This window comes from Oryzias melastigma, linkage group LG19 (assembly GCF_002922805.2).
Source record: "Oryzias melastigma strain HK-1 linkage group LG19, ASM292280v2, whole genome shotgun sequence".
NCBI lineage: Eukaryota > Metazoa > Chordata > Actinopteri > Beloniformes > Adrianichthyidae > Oryzias > Oryzias melastigma.
In genome coordinates this window covers 16,589,273-16,609,583 of record NC_050530.1, presented here as the reverse complement: position 1 = coordinate 16,609,583, position 20,311 = coordinate 16,589,273, and the positions used below count along the sequence as shown (strand labels likewise).

The 20,311-nt window shown below is 40.5% G+C and overlaps 1 protein-coding gene across 36 annotated transcripts in view; it reads right to left on the bottom strand.

The window, feature by feature from the left end:
- Positions 1-20,311, bottom strand: part of LOC112154138 (ankyrin-3) — a 157,155-nt gene that overhangs the window by 15,681 nt on the left and 121,163 nt on the right. For 12 of the 36 annotated variants that reach the window (XM_036217018.1, XM_024284812.2, XM_024284811.2 and 9 more), the window contains 10 exons: positions 18,248-18,402; positions 17,902-18,113; positions 16,439-16,646; positions 15,719-15,815; positions 15,422-15,650; positions 13,899-14,024; positions 11,540-11,662; positions 11,026-11,052; positions 10,492-10,573; positions 1,740-9,341 (listed from right to left, as the gene is read on the bottom strand). In XM_036217018.1, the coding sequence (XP_036072911.1) occupies positions 1,740-9,341; positions 10,492-10,573; positions 11,026-11,052; positions 11,540-11,662; positions 13,899-14,024; positions 15,422-15,650; positions 15,719-15,815; positions 16,439-16,646; positions 17,902-18,113; positions 18,248-18,402 (8,861 nt within the window). The remainder of the gene's footprint in view (positions 1-1,739; positions 9,342-10,491; positions 10,574-11,025; positions 11,053-11,539; positions 11,663-13,898; positions 14,025-15,421; positions 15,651-15,718; positions 15,816-16,438; positions 16,647-17,901; positions 18,114-18,247; positions 18,403-20,311) is intronic. The other 24 variants (XM_024284835.2, XM_024284836.2, XM_024284837.2 and 21 more) reach the window with 8 other exon arrangements.

Below are 20,311 nucleotides of genomic sequence, written 5' to 3'. Positions count from 1 at the left end.
ACACCTGATCCAGTAAGATCTGTTTGTAATTCTCACGATTAATTTGACGACTAGTTCTCAGCTTTTGTTTACATTTGAACTAAACAGGAATAGTCAAAAAAATTCCAAAGGTATGAATAATTACAAGCTTAAGTGTATTGTGTTAAAATGATTAAGACTCTTAACTAAATTTCAACACTATTTGTTTGGTAGCTGGTCTATTAAAATGAAGTAATTATTTGCTTTGCATAGAAGTCACATATTAGTGTTAGAATGTCTCATGATCAGTCATATTAGTAACTACAGTTGCACAGAAGAACTGATTTCGGATAGTAGGCAGCATTCACTTAAGTCAAAAGTAGCCCAGCTGCACCCAGTTCACCACCAATAGATGACTTCACTGACAGTGTGGAGGAGACTATAGCATTAAAGGTGTAACATCAAAGAGCTTTTGAACCAAAACAGTTGTTCTTCTCTTTTAGAAATCGTGTGCATGTCCAAACGATAAGGTGATAAGGTGATACAGGGAGATGCACTAGTTTACTGGTGGTGTACATCAGGTGTAAAGTGCAGTGGCCCTCACCAACTCATCTTATGCTTTTGCAAACCACTACTCTTTTTTGGGGGAGATTTCTTGTTATTGAAAAAAAAGTGTCACTAGGGGTGTAACGATAAACCGTCTTAATCAATATATTGGTTTCTATTCTTACGATCCAACCAAATCGATCTGTCTGAGTCAAGGTGTAAATCGAATTGACCTATATCAGGGGTCTGCAACCTTTAACACTAAAAGAGCCATTTGGTCCAGTTTCTTCCTGACGGAAACCCAACGAGAACCACAAAGTTCAACTTTACTGTTGAGGAAAATACACTTAATGTTTCTGTGACCATTAAGCAAATTATTTATTATTTTAACATTTAGATGTTGGCACTAATCACCTAAAAGATGTTGTCATAATACATAAAAATATATATTTTTTACCTCAGACAACAGTACATACAACTTCATTTCAAAATAAAACCAATCATGTGTCAAATACCTCACTAACCTATTTTTAAAAAAGTATTTGCATTTGTCTTTAAAGCCAAAGAGCGACATTGGGGTCACCAAAGGAGCCTAAGGTTGCAGATCCCTGACCTATAGAATTGAAAAATCATTTCAAAAAAGAAATAAAATGATCATAATAACCAATATCGGAATTTGGATTGAGGCACGGTAAACAAGACGAAGTAACATCACAGTGGACAACACACATGCGATGCAGCAAAAAATGTTATAGTCCAGTATATTATAGACGTGTGACCATGCAGTGTGGTAAAATGTTCTAATAATGTTTCGTTTTATTATTCGGATGTGGAAAAACAACAGTGGAATTTCTGGCTAAAAATGTCCTGGATCAATTTTAAATCAGTGAATCGCATTATTCAATAGGTATCGATCTTGACAATGAATCGTATCATCAATCACAAAACTATGAAAATAATTGAATTGTTGAAAATGAATCGTTACACCCCTATTTTTCTCGATTCAGATACACTTTTTCTAGTTTCTAGTGGAAAGAGAACTAAATGACATCTGGTTTTCCTATTAGATATTTGACAATCTGAACAAATGTAACGCATTTAGGAAACAGCACAGAACACAGAAAACAAGAATGACGAGAAGAGGAAATGACAGCTACCAGTTACGTCACGTCACAGAGCACCCACAACAGCTACATGCATCTCTCACATAAAGTGTTTAGAAAGAGTTTACAAACTAGTCTCGTGCTCCGTCACAGAAGCCGCAATTGGTTGATCAAACTGACTCCCTTCCTCCTTGTGCTCTCGTTCCTTCCCTCCAAGTGTCCGCCTAATCTTCCTTCTGCTTGCTCCCATCCTGCCACTGCTGGCCTGCTCAAACTCAGCTCTCACAGCTCTAGCGGGCGGTGCTGATGAGGTGGAGGTGCTGGTGCAGGTGGAGGTAGAGGTGCGGGCAGAGCGGGACCTTGTAGAAGCTCTAGATGGTTTTGAAAGGTTCCTTGTGGTGCAGCTGTCCTTGCCATCAGTGGGCAGAGTTTCCCCCTCTAACCTTCTTTCAGACTTCTTGGGAAATGTTTTGCCCAAACCGTTGACTATCTGGCTACTAAGAAATGGTCCAATGACATTCGTGGAGGGCACTGCCTTGTTTTTTCTCCTTTTGTCAATTGTACTTTTGGAGGGAGTCTTTGTTGAACTGCGCTCAGTGCTAGATCTGCTTGTCCTATCAGACTTCTGCTCATGCAAACAAGAATATTTAATGGCTTTCATGACTGGGATTCTAGATCTAGAAACAAAACCCAAGACACTTTTCGATGTTTCCCTTTCTTGTGTCTTGACTGGAAATGTTTCAAACTTTTTTCTCCCCATTCCTTCCACTACTGGTTTCTGACGATTAGTGCATAGTTTTTGGTTAGCCACCCTTACAGGTAACTTAGATTTGAATTTATGGCCCTTAACTTCTTGGATTCCTGTTTCTGTTATTGCTACCTCAGAAAACTCATTATTCTCAGTGCCGGTAGTCGCCAACTGATTGGAGGATACATTTATGCTATCCGTCCGTCTAGGTTCTAAAGATAAGGTAAACTCCAAACTTCTTGCTTGAAAGTGATCAGAATGAGAATTTGTGATATGGCTAATGGTATTGCTATTCTGAGTTTGTGAAAGTTCCTGCGAAGTTGCAGAAAATGTATCATGGCTTCTGTACAAACTGTTTTGGTCTTCAACATTTTGACCCAAATGCTCCCTCTGGATTGTATCTGAACAAGCGCCATCATTCACACTATAATACATGACAAATGATGGTCTAGTACTGAAGGGATTATCTGTCATACTTGAAGTATTAAAAGTACAATAATCTGCATAGTTTGTGGTTACACAATCAACATTATTTACAGCTGTTCCTGAGGTTTTGTCACTACAAAAGTCAAAGGTGCCTTTGTGCTTAGGAGTACTAATTGAAGGATCTGAGGCTGTATCAGATGACAGTTTGAATCCGGTTCTAAATGTGGTAAATTTGGGCTCAGCGTCTGATGCTTTAAACGAGCTGCAGCCATTAGCCGCATTGGATATTTCTACAGTGGTGGTCTGAATAGGAATTTGAGGAGAAGACAAAGTATACTGGTTGTCAATCTGATATCTGTGGTGTGATGTGAGATCTACCACTGAGTCCTGGACTCTGTACCGGCCTGCTGAGTAGTAACAATGCTCACCAATCTGAAAAAACTGAAGCCTCTCTTCCATCATGTCCCTCTTGCTCATGTCAATCGCACCACTGCGTGTCATCTCAAACATCTTCCCTTCATGGAAGGGAAATGGGTTTTGCTCGCTCGTTGGCGTGCTTTCATCCGTGGGAGTTCTAGCCGGGGTGGTGTCTGTAGTTGTAGCCTGAGATTGGTCATCAACTGCCAGTCCAAAAGGTTTAGGATCACCATTGTTTCCTTGCGCCCCTCCCATGTCAACAACTTCTCCTTCCCCACCTTTACTGGGCCAGGGGTCAAAGTCCAGCCCCTTGGTGGCCACAGTCTTGAAAGGAGAGTTAAACTCCTCATCTAATTTATAACTAAAGTAAGTGTCTGAAAATCCATCTTTGCCTGATTGCTTTTGCTCCTGGCTTTTATCGCCATCATCACTTACTCCATCAGGCTTTCCAGTGTTTGAGGAAATGTCTTTTTTCAAAGCATCCTTCTGACATTCCTCTGGGGTTTTCTCCTCTTCAATGACTTCCAGTTTAGTCTGGGGGAAAGGACGGTCAGAGGATCTGAAGGTATCTGTCGCCCAGACATCTCTTCGACTGTCTGGGAGGCCAAACAGGCGTAAATCTGCCTGTTCACACAGGCCATCATCCTCATCCTGAAGTTCATATCCATCTAAAGAGTCTATCTCTGTTGCATCAGTGTCGTGAGAAAATTCCGCTGTTGTGGCTATTGAACAGTCTGTTATTGACTGGTCGTTTCCATTCTGTTCATATTCACAGTCCTCTCCTTTTCCATTTGAACCTTTGGAGCCGTTGCTAGATCCATTGGTCCCATTATGTTCCTTATTGTTTCCGTTTTTGTCGTGCTTTTTGGATTTAGGTGCCTTGTCCTTAGCTATCTTCTTCTCCTCCTCGTCCTCAGGCACTTTAAAAGAGAATTTCTTACATGGAATTGGTTGGAAGATTGACTCATCATCTTCTGCGTCGTCTGCATTTGACTGACTGTCATCCCCCTCTTGGGGCACTGGGGACGGGGGCTGTATGCGTATGATAGGCTCGACGAGCAGATGCTTGTCATGTTCTTCTTGCAAGTTTACCTCCATCATTTCAGTTTCAGTCTCAGAGGAACCACAGGAACCCTTTCTCTCTGGGTCGGAAATATCTGACGCTGAGTCAAGCGGGGGAGGGGGAGGAAACTCAATATAAGCTATACCCTTATTTTTTGAAATGTCCTGCTGCCCCTGCTCTGGTTTTTGAATTTCATTGCCCTCATTTGTCGCTTCTTGCTGACTGAAATTATCATGGAACGCATTTTGATTAACAAGTGTGTCCTTATTTGCATTTACAATATCTGCTTGGGTAACTAGGTCATCGGTTTGACCCTTTGGAGGAGCTTCTCTGATGGAGGAAATCTCTGGGCTTTGGTCACATTCCTCTGATTCTTCCGGTAACTCTATGATGGGACTAGGTTGCCCTTGAATAAATCCCATAAAGCCATCGGGAGTCTTGCAGGTGAGGTCATAGCTTACCTCCTCAGAGCTGGGGGTCTCAGGTGTAATGGGACTTTTACCTGAGCTGTCTATGAAAGACACCTGTTCTAGCGTGTCATCATCTGGACTTGTTGGACTGAGCACAAAGTTTGAGCTCTGTTTTACAGAAAACACTGCTCCCTTGGCCTCTCTTTCTGCCTGTCGTCCAACCTGGACATAGACAGGTAATGTTTTCAGGCCCTTGAAGTTCTCTTTAGTTGTTAAAGGAGTCGGAGGAGACATACCTTTCTCCACTGTTTCTTTGAGACCTGAGAGGTTATTGGAGTTAGCATCTTTTGGAGCGTTGTCTAGAATTTCAATAGTCAGATCAGTTTTTTCTGGTGTTATCTCAAGACTTTTGGTTTTTGACAGAGTGGGTATCTGTGTGGGTTTAATTTGCTTCTTTGTTAATTCATTGTCTAAACTAATGGGTGATGTTCTTACTGGAATTTGGGACTCTGTCTTCTTTTTGAGGTTTTTATTTAAGGGCTCTTCTGCATCTTTTGAGGTCAAATCTGGTTTAGTTTCTTTTAAAGAAGACAATGTTTTTGTGGTTTGCTGATTTTTTGTATCACTGCTATAAAGAACTTTAGACAACTGAACTTTATGGTCTTTACTGACTTCCTGGATAGCACTGGACTGATTATCTTTATCTGTACTGGCTGTTTTTTCTGTCTCATGTTTCCCAATTTGTTCAGGAGTCTCTGTTAAGTTTTTCTGAAAAGGCTTGTCTACTTTAGGGATTTTAGAAGCTGTTGTAGTTGAGGGTTTACTGTATTTGATGTCTTCTTTAAAAATTTTCTCAGAGGTTTTATTTTCTGACTTTTCAAATGCTGCTTTTCCTGCGCCACTTGACTGGTAAACGGGAAGTTTGCTCTCTTGTATTTTCTTTACTGATGGTTTCGGTTGTACTGGTGGAGGAGTTTTGGTCGAACTTGGTTGATTTTGATTGACCTTTTGAGCGGCCGACTCAAATTTCATCCTCACAGCACTGACTTTGGATGTTGAAGTTACATGAGCAGGTGAAGAGGGTTCTGACTCAGTGGCTTTAGGGTGTTGTTTGATTTTGCTTTCATTGGTGCTAGAGAAAAAACTTTTCTGAGGACTGCTCGGTAAGCTAGAACTTTTTTTCTCTGCTATTGAGGAGCTGCCAAACATCTTACTACCAGAAGGTTCTTTGAGTTTGCTCTTACTTAACTCCTCTTCTACAGCTTTAGGTTTCTTTTGGATTTTCTCTGGGCTGCTATAGGGGGAGGAAGGCCAAGATCTAGGATCGCGTCTAATTGGCTTCTTTTCTGGGGACTGCAACTCATCATTTAGCTTCTCTGTTTTATCACGGAAGAACTGTGATACCTCACTTAGTTTTTCTTCAGCTTCCTTTACAGTTTGATCAACCCTATCCTCATAAAGCAGCTTATCCCTGCTCCTGTCATGTTTATCCTCTGTAAATCGCATCCAAACTGCATGCTTGGGGCTACCCGGCTCAGTGGAATAGTGCAGCACTGTCACCTTGTCTAACTGAGGTGGTTCTTCCTTGGGAAGGAATTTACTGGACTTGGGAGACCCATCTTTTGATGGTTTGGAGAACATCTCCCGTTTGGGCTTTCCTTGATACTGACTTGTGTGCTCAGTGCCACGAGATTTTTCAGATACAGGCTGGCGTATTTTGTCAGACCCTGTCACTGTCTCTTCTGTGTCCAACTGAGACTGGAATGGAAGATCAATTTTTTCAGAGAGAAGCATTTTCTCTGCAAACTTATACGACTCTCCCCGAACCTCTGACAGCTCGTCATCGCAGTACTCTATGGAGTGCTGGCTCAGTAATTTTAGGGTTTTGTAAGAATCGTCTGCTATCAGTTGGGCAGAACTTGGGCGACTGTCCTCTTCTTGGGAAACAGGGGTATTAACTCGAGATGATTCCAGGAAGGAGGGCAGGTTTTCCTCTGCAGTAAGTTCCTCCTCTTCCTGTTGGGCCTCATCATACTCAATAAGCTCTTGTAACTCCCGATCGCCTTTGTACACATAAAGCTCGGGATGTTTTTTGGTTTCTTTGATAATTAGCTCGGTCGGATCAGTTGTGCTGTGGCCCTTTTCAATATGAACCTCAATTATCCTCTCAACCTTTGGTTTAGATTTATCTCTATCGAGAAATCTAGGGGTAAGTTCATCTCCTTTGACACAATCCTGACTTGCTTTGTGCTCAAAGAGACCAGCCAATTCTTTAGATGGGTCCCTACCGGACTGAAAAGCTTTCATGATGTCTCTAACTGACATAGCTTCCTCCATCATGTCTGAGCTATCAGTCAGCTGAGGTTTGTGATAAACCATTCTAGTTGTAGTGGTAATGTGAGTTTCTTCTTTAAGACACATGCTTTTGTTCATCATGCTATCGTCTTCTGTCATTCTCAGCTGTAGAGCTTTCGTAGAGGGTGCTTCTGGCTCTACGAAAGCAGGAGCAGAAGCACCCTCCTCCATGAGTCCAGGCTCGCAAAGATCATCGGGTTGCTCGAAGCTCCTTATGTGGACTACCTCCGTCCTGGTCTCAGTTACACAAGGGGGTATAGGTAAATCTGTGAATAAAGGCTTCTGCCCTGTGCTCTCGGCACTTTGAGGAGCGGAGGGTGTTTTTTCACTCCTCGTCTCAAACCCGCTGTCTGACAGGGGGCTCTTATCCTGCTCGTGAGACAGGTCCTCAGGGGATTCCAGTATGGTTTCCGATTCCTGATACGACTCAGCGAGCTTGCTTAGGTCCTTCTCTGAGGGAGACCTGAGCATGCCCGAGACGGGTGGAGGCATTTTCAGCTTGTTCTCTTGTATGGACATAGACGGCTTGAGGACTCGTTTTTGCTTCTCCTCCCCTTCCTTTTTCATCTCGTCCTCAAATCTACTTTTAAGTTCTGCCATTTTTGACAGAGAGCTAGCACCAATGTCACTTGTTAACATATCTACCACTTTAGCTAACTCTAATTCTTTGCTTGTTACAGACTGGTGTTTAAGGAAAAGTGGGGGGTAGTCTGGTATGGTACTTCTATGAGCCTCCTCAAGCTCGTCCTTGGAAAACTCTTCCCACTCATCCTCCGAGACTTTCTCACTGCTTTTACTTATATCTTTCTGTAAAATCTCACTGACTTTTACTAAATCTTCTTTTACCTTCTCAACTAGAGTGTGTGGCTCCTCATCTTCTAACCGAGTTTCTTTAGGCGTGCTCACATTTGATGTCTGAACTGTTTTGACAGCTGTCTGCGTGTCTGTCTGCAGGATGGCGGTCATTCGGATAAGATCTTCTTTCATGTCCGCTACATCCTTCAGAATTTCTTGGTTGGAAGCTGGAGTTGGGTGAATGATGGGTGGTGTGATGAATGGAGGGGATTTTAACTGGGACTTTATTTTGGTTCCAGTCACACAGGTGGATGTAGAGGCAGAGGAGGCTCGAGGGGAATCAGGAAGTGCCATTTTGAAAGAGCCGGGCCCTACTTTGCCAGGGGTCTCTGGGATGACGTTGACCAGAGAATAAACAGGGACGGTCATTGTGGTAGATGAGACTATAGCGCTGGGAGAGGCAGCTACAGGTCTCAAAGAACTGTTAACGGAGCTTGCTGTGGCAGATCTTTGGGTGGAGGACAAGGATTTTAGTGTTCCATAGCCTGAAACAGAGTACGAGTCTATAGCTTCATTGATAGCAGCACTGACACTGGATGTTGCTGCCTGTGTGGTGGCTTGGATCCTCTCCTGGAGGCTGCTACTCCTCTCCGAGAGAAGACGAGAAGAAGGGGAGGACGGTGTGGAGGAGGACGATGGGTATTTAACGGGTGAGACAGATCCGTTCATGATGGAAAAGTCAGAAGGTGGAATGGTTGTTTGACCTGCCGATGATACAGACGATATCGACGTCCGTCCACCTCGAAACGAGACTGTTGACTCAACAGATGTTTTAAGAGAGGACAGACTGGAGATGCTTCTCACAGGAGAAAGTGTGGCACCTGCTGTCTCTGTCATAACCGTAGACCCAGTGGCAGTTTTAAAAGGCAGATTGGAGTCGTATATGTTGTATGGCATTTTAGGTGACGCTAAAGGAGACGGACCGGGAGACCTTTGGGATGAAAATCCGCTGGAGGCAGAGTGAAGAGGAGATGTTTTGGATGTGTATGCCGAAGCAAAGTGCTTGATGGAAGCAGGGTCGGTGGCAGGTTTACTTCCGGAGGTGACGAGGCTGGCAGACCCCTTAACAGGATACTGACCCTGATTGACCACCGTTTTAATGGGTGAAGGCACAGTCCTGTACGCCCTGACAGGGGATAAGGAAGGTACGTCACAGACAGATAGAGCTGGGGATGATAGGTTTGGTGGCGTCGATGGAGCTCCAACTCCATTTACAGTTGCTTTGCATGCAGGTATGGCGGCAGAGAGGGACCAAGAAGACTTTAGTGGAGAAGCAGCTGCTGAGCCTGCCGGTGAATCGGGAGGGACGAGGGAACCCCCCACTCCTGCGGACCGGGCTTGGTTAGGGACGGTAATAGGAGCAGTCGACCATGGTGCGTAAGGTCTGGTTGGAAAGATAGGTTTGTGAGGGTAACCAGCAGGCAGTGCTCTTGCTGCTGCGCTTCGCTCAACTGCTGCTTCTTGAGGTGAATCGGGGGAGATAATGATGAAGAACGAATGGTAGAAAAGTAATAAAAAGGATGCAAAATTGTAAGAACATAAAATTATGTTGGGGGAAGAAAAATAATTGAAAAAAAAATGTGAAAAAAAGAGAAGACCAGAGGAGGAAGAGTTGGTCAGTGATGCAGTTTTAGCATTAGGGAGGGAAAAACAGCACTTTAAGGTGTTAAGACATTTTAGTTCCGAGTGAAGACAAGACATGTTGTTCAGCTGTGTGACTCGAGGTTGTGGGATGACTCAATGGCAACAGAAATAAACGAAACAAAGTACAAACAGCAACATAAAACTCTCAAAGACGATGGTATAGAATGTCAGCTCACAACAGAAAAATGGCAGACACAAGCACTAGAAATCAGACAAAAATTACTCCTTTCTTTGGATTTCTGAGTTCAACAGGTGGATTCTGGCTCCAAATTCAGTCCGCTTTATATCGTGCCTTTTATCTGTTTGGTCCAAAAACGCCATTTCCTCAATTTGATCACTATGATAAAAATAGAACCACGGGCTGCAAACATTTTCCTTTCAAAATAAAATAATAGATATGGCAAAATGTGCTTTCAAATTCTCAGGTTTTGCCCATTTTGCCATGCCAAAAAAACAAACAGAAAAAAAAAAAATCAGGAACTGCAAAACCAAAAGGAAGTGCTTGACGTCAAATTACACACCGCAGCATGCTGTGTCCCACACAAAAGGTGTAACATCATCCCAAAGCCAAAAAGAGCTGGTAACTCCAAGGGAGCAATTGGACAACAAACACAATTTCACTTTGACTTTCCTTTGGAATATCTTGTGTTGATTCGTCAAAGTCAAATTTTGCAGCTTTTAGACGTGTGGAATGCAGCAGTGGAAGTCCATTCAGTAAAACCCAAAAGTAGTGCTCACAACATGGGCAAGCATGGCACACAAACTTAAAAAAAAAAAAACAAACTCATGCAAAAGTAAGTACCATGGTGTCAACAAGCATGTGAACTGTGCATGTGGGATGGAAATATTTCACATTAGGTAAGTCATTTTTTACACACGTTTTCTGAAGGTTTAGTAGGGAAACTAAATTAAAGAATAATTTCGTCTTAAACTACAATGTTTTGTTAGTAAGGACAATAAACTCACTCAGTGCAGGCTCGGCCAGATAGCTGTAGCGCTTACGTAAGGCTAGAGATGCAAAGGTTTGACGTCGGTCTGGCTTTTCAGTCTGCAACAATAGCATATAGACAATAGACAAACCTATCAGTTCTAGGTCACCCTACATTGCAGCGTGCTGTCAAAGGAGCACTTTAGTTTTGAGGAAAATACTGCAAATATTCCTGCATCCTTTGTGTATTCTATCAGGTGATGCTGCAACTATTTCTGTTAAATGTAACACAATAAACCAGACAAATTATCCTAATTTTGTCACTTTTCTATTACAGGTAGAAGGTAATATCTCCAGATTGGAGCCACTCATACTATAGTATGTAGTATGAGTGGGAAAAAGGTTGAACAAAAGTGACGCTTTCTTATCAACTATGCAAAACGGAGATGCCAGTTGGTGCTGCCTTTACAAAATGAAAGCAGGCAAAAAAAAGTTATGCTGCTAGGAGCGGAGCAGAGGCGCCGTATAGTGCGCAGGGGGCAGCACATGGTGGAGGGGAGGGTGTGGTTTACCTCATCCTCGGCATCTGACTCCATTTCCTGGTTCCCAAGATGCATTGCAGAAACAGGAGGGAGTAACATAATGGAAAGCAGGAGAGGAGGGGAGGAGGAAAGAAACATCAGGGTATGAAAAAAAGAGTGATTGACAGAAGCTCCAACTCAGAGGCGAAGCCACGCTAGCAAAGCAAAGGAACGCAAATCATTCAGAAGCAAAAAAACAACAAAAATAATAATAATAATAAAAAAATCAAGCCAGCCAGATAGGAATTGAAGCAAACAAGTCCTCAGCCAAAAAGCACGTTATTCAAATCAAAAAGCAGGAAGGAACAGAATCAACAGCCAATGACAATAGTCCACTGCAGAGATAACCAATAAAGAAAAAGAAAAGCTTGAAACAGATAAAAGACACAGAGGCGGCACACAGGCCAAAGTCTTTCTCTGTCTTTCCGTCTTACCGGGCCCTACCCTGTCCATGGATATGGAGATGGATGTGACAACAAAGGATGATGAGCCCACGCTGACCTACCTTTTTCACCGCTGGGAGAGTGATGTTCAAGTTGCAGACGGCGGTTTGGGGGAGGCCTTTTATTGTCCTGCTATCCTTCAGGAAGGTGAGGCGACCGCAGGGCTCCTGACTGGGATCTCTGACCTGAAGAGATAACTTTTTCTTCAACACCTCTACTTGTGTCACCATTATTATATAAGATTATGGACTCTAAGCACTTCGGTGTGCATGTAATTTACTGAGCATGTGTGTAATCATCCATATTTTTTTAAATCATCTTTTCTTTTTGAACTTAAAAAAGTTGTAGTATAAAATATACTATATTTTAAATATAAAAGTATTTAGTCAGCCACCAATTGGGCAAGTTCTCCCACTTAAAAAGATGAGGGAGGCCTGTAATTTTCATCAGAATATACCTCAACTGTGCAAGACAAAATGTAGAAAAATCCAGAAAATCACGTCTGATTTTTAATTTGCAAATTAAAGGGGAAAATACGTATTTGGTCACCTACGAACAAGCCAGATTTCTGTCTCTCACAGACCTGTAACTTCTTCTGTAAGAGGATCCTCTGTCCTTCACTCGTTACCTGTATTAATGGCACCTGTTTGAACTCATTATCAATATTAAAGACACCTGTCCACCAGTCACACTCCAAACTCCTCCTGTCACGACACTAGAAACACAATTGTTGACCTACACCAGGCTGGAAAGACTGAAGTTTCAATAGTTAAGCAGCTTGGTGTGAAGAAATCAACTGTGGGAGCAAATATTAGGAAATGGAAGATACAGTATACAAGACCACTGATGACCACTCAATCTGGGGCTCCCTGCAAGATCTCACCCTGTGGGGTCAAAATGATCACAAGAACGGTGAGCAAATATCCCAGAACCACACGGGGGAACCTAATGGATGACCAAAGTAACAAAGGCTACCATCAGTAACACACTACGCCTCCATGCAGGGACTCAAACTCTGCAGTTCCAGATGTGTCCTCCTGCTAAAGCCAATCCATGTGGAGGCCCGTCTAAAGTTTGGATGATCCAAATGAGGATTGGGAGAATGTCCTATGGTCAGATGAAACCAACATAGAACTTCATGCTGATGTAAAGCATGGGGGTGGAAACATCGTGGTTTGGGGCTGTTTTTTTAGCAAAGGGACCAGAACGACCGATCTATGTAAAGGTAAGAACGAATGGGGCTATATGGTCAGATTTTTGAGAAAACCTCCTTCCATCAGCAAGAGCATTGGAAATATATCATGGGTGGGTCTTTCTGCATGACAAGGATCTCAAACACATGGCCCGGGTAACGAGGGGGGAGTGGCTTCATAAGAAACATTTCAAGGTCCTGGAGTGACCTAGCTAGTCTCCAGATCTAAACCCCATAGAAAATCTTTGGAGGGAGTTGAAAGTGTGTGTTGCCCAACGACAGCTCCAAAAATCACTGCTCTAGAGGAGATCTGCATGGAGGAATGGACCAAAATACCAGCAACAGTTTGTGAAAACCTTGTGAAGACTTACAGAAAAGTGTTGTCATTACCAACAAAGAGTATATGACAAAGTATTGAGGTGAACTTTTGTTATTGACCAAATACTTACTTTCCACCACAATTTACAAGTTAACTCAAAAAATCAGTCGATATGATTTTCTGGATTTAATTTTCTCATTTTGTCTCTCATAGTTGAGGTATATCTATGATAAACATTACAGGCCTCTCTCATTTTTTAAGTGAGAGAACTTAAACAATTGGTGACTGACTAAATACTTTATTGCCCCACTGTATTATCTGAGTTTCATACATCTAAGAAGAAAAACAAACAGCAAGTGTTTAATCTAATACAATGAAAAGTCAGAATCATGGTTCAATCAGTGAATCTTGGATTCTTATTTGTGAATCGAATTGGACTGCCACTTGGGTGATGATCTATAGCCCTATGTGTGGCACAAATGTTAATCACAAGATTACTCCCTCGTTTCAGTTCCTTTTCAAAGTTAAAAACTAAATAACGAGGTTGATAAAATGTCACCTCAGTGCAATTGCTCAGAACATAAAATCTAGAAAGAAAAAGAAAAAAATGTTTTATATACAAACTTCAAAATATTTGTTTACTGTTGTTGTAAAGTTAGATGTCTTAACACTGGAGTGCAACAAACTCCAAAAGCTTCATTCTCACAACACAGTCCAATAAATCCTAATTACATTTGAATTATTCGGTGGTTTATCAATCATGAATGACTTAAACAGAATTAAATCTTTGCCAAAAATATTAAATCTTTTTATGACTTTTATCAAAAACAACATCTTTTTTTGCAACGACTGTGCTTAATGATAGAAGTTTTTATGCTGTACTGGCGATGTAACGATGAGGTTCAAATACCTTGACACAAAAGGGTAAACGGTTTTCTTTGAAGGCGTAGAAGTTAAGAACTAGCTGCTGACCAGCTTTGGTCAGAGGGGTTAGGTTTCCATAGCAATCCACATAGATGGGTCTGCCCTCCAGGACCTGGAGAAGAAAAACATCAACAAAAAGAGTTTGAATATTTTCAATCAGAAATCACTATTAAGGGTTGTGGAAATTTCCCTCAAGTCTCAAATATGGAGACATTTGTAAGATCAACAGATGTTACATTTTGACATCTGAATGCCTATAAGTGTCACAAAAAAGGGATTTTTGTTTGAAAAGTCCTCACTAGACTAAACTTAAACACTTTAAACACTCCCTAAAAAAATCTAGAAATTTTTACTGTTTTTTTCTGTTACTCAGATCATCTTTTCTCAGTGGTTGTTTTTATCCAAAATACACAAACCTGTATAGTTTTCTAGGACATAGTTTCTGCAGTTCATTAGAAATTTGCCTCTGAGTTGTGGTCGGGACTATTAGTACCGAGCAACCCCGCCCCCTCTTCCCTCCCCGTTACTGAGAGATCTTGTTTCTGGTGCAACAAAAATGTTGAGCAATACTGGAGCTATCCAGCTGTACAGTTTAAACCAGATTCCCGCTCAGACAAGGAAAACAAAGATGTACATGGATCTATTTGTCTGCAAGTGGATGCATCAGAATGGAGCGGGAAAGGGAGCTTGTGACTCCAACAATTATTTTAACAATTATTTTAATAGTAGACTAATCACTGATTATTTTTAGATTACTAATGGGCTGGATGTAAAAACACACATCTTAACCAGATATTGCATTGGAGACTTTTTTTTTAATGTTTTCCACTTTCAGGCTCTGTTGGTGTGTTGTTATGGAACCTGAGTCTTCCTGGAACTTCCTGTGACAACACTGATGAGCCAGATTAGCACTATTGTGCGTGTGTGTCGAAGACGCTGCATTAGAAAGCGTGCACTGTAGTTTTGATATTAAAAAAAAAAGACTAATTGACCTTTAAATTAGTTTGTCACTATTTCAATAGTCGACATAGTTGCGACTAATCGACTAATTGTAGCAGCCCTTCTTGTGACCTGTCTAGTGTATTTTCTACTCCATAAATACAATCTTTTTCAAATGGCTTTTTTTGTCTGTTCCTGATCCACAACAGTATAAAGAAATACTAAGAACCACAATTTGAAGCATCAATTTTTAAATATAAAAATGACACAAGAACATGTTAAAAAAACACAATTTTCATTCATTCAAGTGGGTCTTTAAAATGACTTTAAAAAAATTAAATATCTATTCTGAACATGTGGTTAAATGGATAGACCTGGAGGTTGTAGTAGAGAGGTTGAATTTCTGTCTTTTATAAAAACGTCATGAAACTTGAAAAAACGTCTACACAAAAAAGCTAATTAATGGCTAAGAAAAATTCTTGAAAAGTCTTAGACTGAATCCAAATTACTCCGCCCTCTCCGTTTGGAGGGCTAAATGTATTTAATTTATTGCTAAGTTGCAGCGTGTACCTCTATGTCTTTGCTTCTGGCCACTTCCTCAAAGTTCTCCTGCTGCTCCAGTGTTTTGTCCACCTTGTCGTCGGTCATGCAGAAGCACCTCAGGCTGGACTCCACCGAGTCATTCATCTTGGCAAACACCACAAACTTGGCCATGTAGGGCACACAGATCAGCTCCCGGTAGAGCTGCGTCGCCAGGCCCACCGTCTCTGCGGTCTGGTGGCAGTCTGCTAACCAGAACCTGCATCCAAAGGTGAGGTCACTAACGTTCTGGTTAGAAGCAGAAAGCGTCAGAGTGGGCTCTCTTACCTTGCAGAGACGTTAGTCGTAAAGGAGACGCAGTCGTCAACAAATGTGAGGGGCGTCGTGCCTGTGATGTCCTCCCACTGTGCTGGAGAAGTACCACCTGAGTCACAGTGAGACAGGTACAAGTTTACATCACTGTGTAGCAAATCATCCCAAAAAAACAGCCTTTTTTTTAATCACTGCTGACATCACACAACCTAATACTACATTTGCTGCATTTGGATGATCCTATGTGACACAGAGTGTCTTTTATTTTGAAAGGAAGTCATGTGAACCTCTGTCAAAAGTTATAAAATATTTAATATTTTGAAAAACACCATTTTATTTATGCTTTATTTATGCCCAAGAACAATACTTCCCTGATCTTGGTCATAATTGCAACAATAAAATAAATACAATTAGTGTTTTGTTTCCTAAAGGGTAAAGTAAGACATTGTGACTCCTACTGCTCAGAATTCCTTGCAAGACATGCAGTTTCGGAGATTCTCTAATTGGAAGCATCCTGATAGATCCTTGACTCTACAATCCTTAAATCTGCCCATTTGCATCTAACATGTCCAACACAAAACAAACATTACTTTTGTTTACTTCACTTATCTGTGATATTAACGTTGAACCCAAACTGTGTTTAGCGGTTAAAATGATCCATTTGATGAGGCCTGTTCTTAATTAACTAAGTTTTCTAATCAACGGACAGAAGTAATACAACGTCTGGGTACACACCTGTAATGCTGCAGAGGAGGCGGAGGCAGGGAGTGCTGTCTCCCTTGTAGCCATTGGTAGACCCCTCCCCTGAAAGGGGCGGGATCGGGATCGTCATGGTGATGGGTTTGTGGAACTTCCTTCTTCTGGGCTCCACCGTAACAATTGGACTGAAGGTCGCCCGGTTCCCGATCATCTTCTTCACAGTGTCTTCGGGTATTGGCTGGGCCTGTGGAACAAAACGCAGCTCTGAATGAGAACGTGAGCAAATATACGTGGTTTGGTGTAAGTTACTTTGCGGATTTGGCTGAAACATTGCAGCGAAAAATCTTTCTCTTGCATGAAATCTTTCTGTGTTTTGCTGTGGCAGCCGTGGTGCAGAGGCAGAGCGGTTTTTCTTGCATTTGTCATTCATCTATGTGTTCTTTGAGGAGTACAGCCTGCAGATCTTTAAAGTGAAAATTTTGGGTTGGTTGAGAATTTTGCAGTTTATGTGTATTTTATGTAGTTTACAAGCAATTATTATGTACAGTAAATCTTGCGCAATTCTGCGGGATTTTTGCAAGATGTGTAAGTAAATTTGTGGCTTTCCACAAGTGTTCCATATTTCCAAGATGGGCTTTTAACATACGTACCACCAATGTATAACTTTTACATTGGGTGGTACGGCACACATATGTTGAAATGACATAATTGACCCACAAATCACTAAGAAATTGCATGTAAGCAGTGCAATAATCATGCAAAATTCATGATTTGTGTGTTGTGTAACGAAGTCCCACTTTATCATTTAAAAATGCACAATATTTATACTTTTGGCAATTAAGCATATATTTATAAATGTAGATCTTAAATATTACATTAATTGAATAATTGTATTATTATCACACACTAGTTCCTTTGAAAATAAAACCCAGTCTGTGTCAATAAAGGTCCTCCTGCTACATCAGCTTTATTTAGATTAAAAATGCAAGGCAGTCAAGCATGACATTTTTTATCATAAATAAAATAAACAACATTTTAGTAGAATCTATTCATTAAAAAATTTTTTTTTTAAAACATTTAGAATAACTTGAGCTTTATATTGAAAACACACAACTAAATAATTTTCAATTATTTTAAACCACATTTGTTCAAAACTTTAACCACTTTAGTGTAATTTACTAAAATAAAAAAAACTTTTAGACTTTTATTTGACTAACTATGAATTAAAAATACAATTTTAAAGAACATTTCCACAGAATTTCTGACAGTAAATTAAACTTTTTTTTGCTTAGATGCTTAACATGTTAAAAATCTAAACAGAAATGACAAAACTTAACTAATCAATCTCTTATTTATTCAACCCTTAGCATTTTTCCTTAAATCTAAAAAGCCACACTAAATGGATAGAAGAGCTACACGAATTTTGTGCAATATGCAAAAACTGTATCTGATGGCTGTATATACCATTTACCGTCCAAAAATACAACAAATCTACTAACTTGCAATCCAACTTTAATCTTCTTGGTTAATGCTCCCTCAGGGAAAGACGCTTGGACCAATGGCACACTGCGACTGCACAGAGTCCCGCCCTCCGGCCCCATGTGATGGGTCTCTTGTCTGATTCGAGAAATGACAGCAAAGTACTGGGGGAAGTCCTTAGTGATGATGCGGCAGATCCTCTTTCTCTCCAGCTCTTCAGGACTGTCCAGTTCTAAAAAAAAAGAAAAAAATTAGGACTAAGTGCCTAAAATTTGAGCCACAACAAAACCAAACCTGAACGGTGTTAGATGTCATTGTGTGCATTTCTGACAGATTTGAATGGAAGAAGAAGACTCTGAGGATGACCTTCATCCATCCCATTGAGGAGCTGGTTGAGGTCCTCGGTTTTGCAGTCGTACAGATGCTCCTTCCAGCTTTCTCCATTCTCACTTCTCAGCAGGATCAGTTCCCTCTCTTTGCCCCGCATGGAGCCAAAGTGCGGTATCTCGACAATGACAGGCCTGTAGGGACACGTCAGGGGGAAATCCAGTTAACTAAACTGGTTATTTCCAACTGAAACGACAAGAAGCCAACACTTTCCTCCTTCAGGCAATTTTCCTTTAGCAGCCAGTCTGTGAACATCTTAAAGCTTCGAGAGAGCTGAACAACAGACTAAAATGAAACTAACGGCAGATTCAGGTGACTGACAAATGAACGATCCAACAAAGAGTAAAAAAATAAATCAGTGAGATGCAGACGATGAAGACATTCCCAACAACACACAAAAAAATGAGACGAAATGCACTAGATTCAGTGTAATGAGGGGTGGGGGGCTGCACAGCCTTTACTTAAATAAAGCATGGCAGCAACACAAGAAATAAACATAGGCAATTAAAAGAAAATGCACTTGTTAGTCACCTCTATAACACAAGTAATTCTATCAATCTGATATTTCACTGTTTTCTGTCTTCTTTGTTCTCATTCATTTTTTTTTTTTTATTAATCCAATTTTGTTTGGCTAAAATGCACTTCATATTTCTGATTTCCTTTCCAACATTTGTACAAAAAATACAATTGAAACCTTTATTTTGAAATTCTTTATAAAGAAAAAAAAACTCATGAGTTAAGAACTCTTCCTGGACTTTATACCAAACTGGAAGAACCTCCCCACCTCGTATTCTCCAAGAAACATAGGAGAAAACTATATTCTATGTTTGAGGAAACTGGTATCTTTCCAAATAGTTTCTTACTCCCAGATATTTTGGAATGAACAAATCACATAAATATTTCAGAAAATATGGAAGAGTGGAATTACTGATACTTTCAATCCCTGCAAGAACTAAAGATATATATGTCAAAACATTTCTTAAATCAGTGGTCCCCAACCTTTATTTTAGGCCATAGATTGGTTTAATGTCTGATAATATTTAGTCTCTAATAGGCTAAAGTTGGTGTCTGATTTTTATTTTTTTTTTAGCTTAAAGTTTCCGCTAACTTTCAAAGGTAAAGTTTAACGTCATCTTTTATAAAATATCAACAGGTGCTTTAAACTTTATTTGTACACTAGATTTCACATAGAAACCATTCAAATATGTCGGATGTTCCCCTGAACCCAGAACTGTCAAAGTGGACACTACAAATCAGACACCAACTAAAGCCTCGTCTGATTTTTAAGGAGCAACGGATAAAAAAAAAAAAAAAAAAAAAAANAAGTGGCAATATCTAAATACGATAACAAACATGAATTCACTGTTTGACTTTATCATCAGCATCCTTGTTGCATTAAACGACTGTGAGCTAAATAATATACATTATTATTATGGTTTGTGGGAACAACTGTAGCAATAAATCCATATTTGAAATAAAAACTCCTGGTTTTGTCAATCAAATTCAGATTTATTTTATTTTGAAATCAAAAGCTCTGCTTCTGTTTCCTTGCTGGATTTTTACTGCAAAAATGAAACTTTATAAATACATTTGCTTTTTGCTAACTTTGATAGCTTGGGGGAAAGTAGTGGATGTATTTTTAACCGACATGCGTCAAGAATGAGTTGGATGTATTGGAGAGAATCCAGTAGTTTTCCAAAATAAAACATCATTCCGAATCAGATTAAAATGTTCCCCCATGTATTTGTGTTTCTTTATTTGCGGTTTCACGTATTTGCAAATTTTTTTTTTCAGTCACGTGACTCTTCTGGTTTGTCACAAAAACTTTGACAACTCAAGACGCATGTATAAAATTTTTGCTTTTGAAGAAGGTGCTGAGGGGTTTCTCCACTTCCCTCTGGAAATACATAGCGGAGCGCAACGAAGCGAGGGGAGGTCCGAGGTTACCGCTGACAGTGTTACGCTCTGAATTTAAGAAAAAAAAAAATAGAAGGGAAAATTAAAAACTCTTCATGTTATGCAATAAATGTTATAAAGCATGAT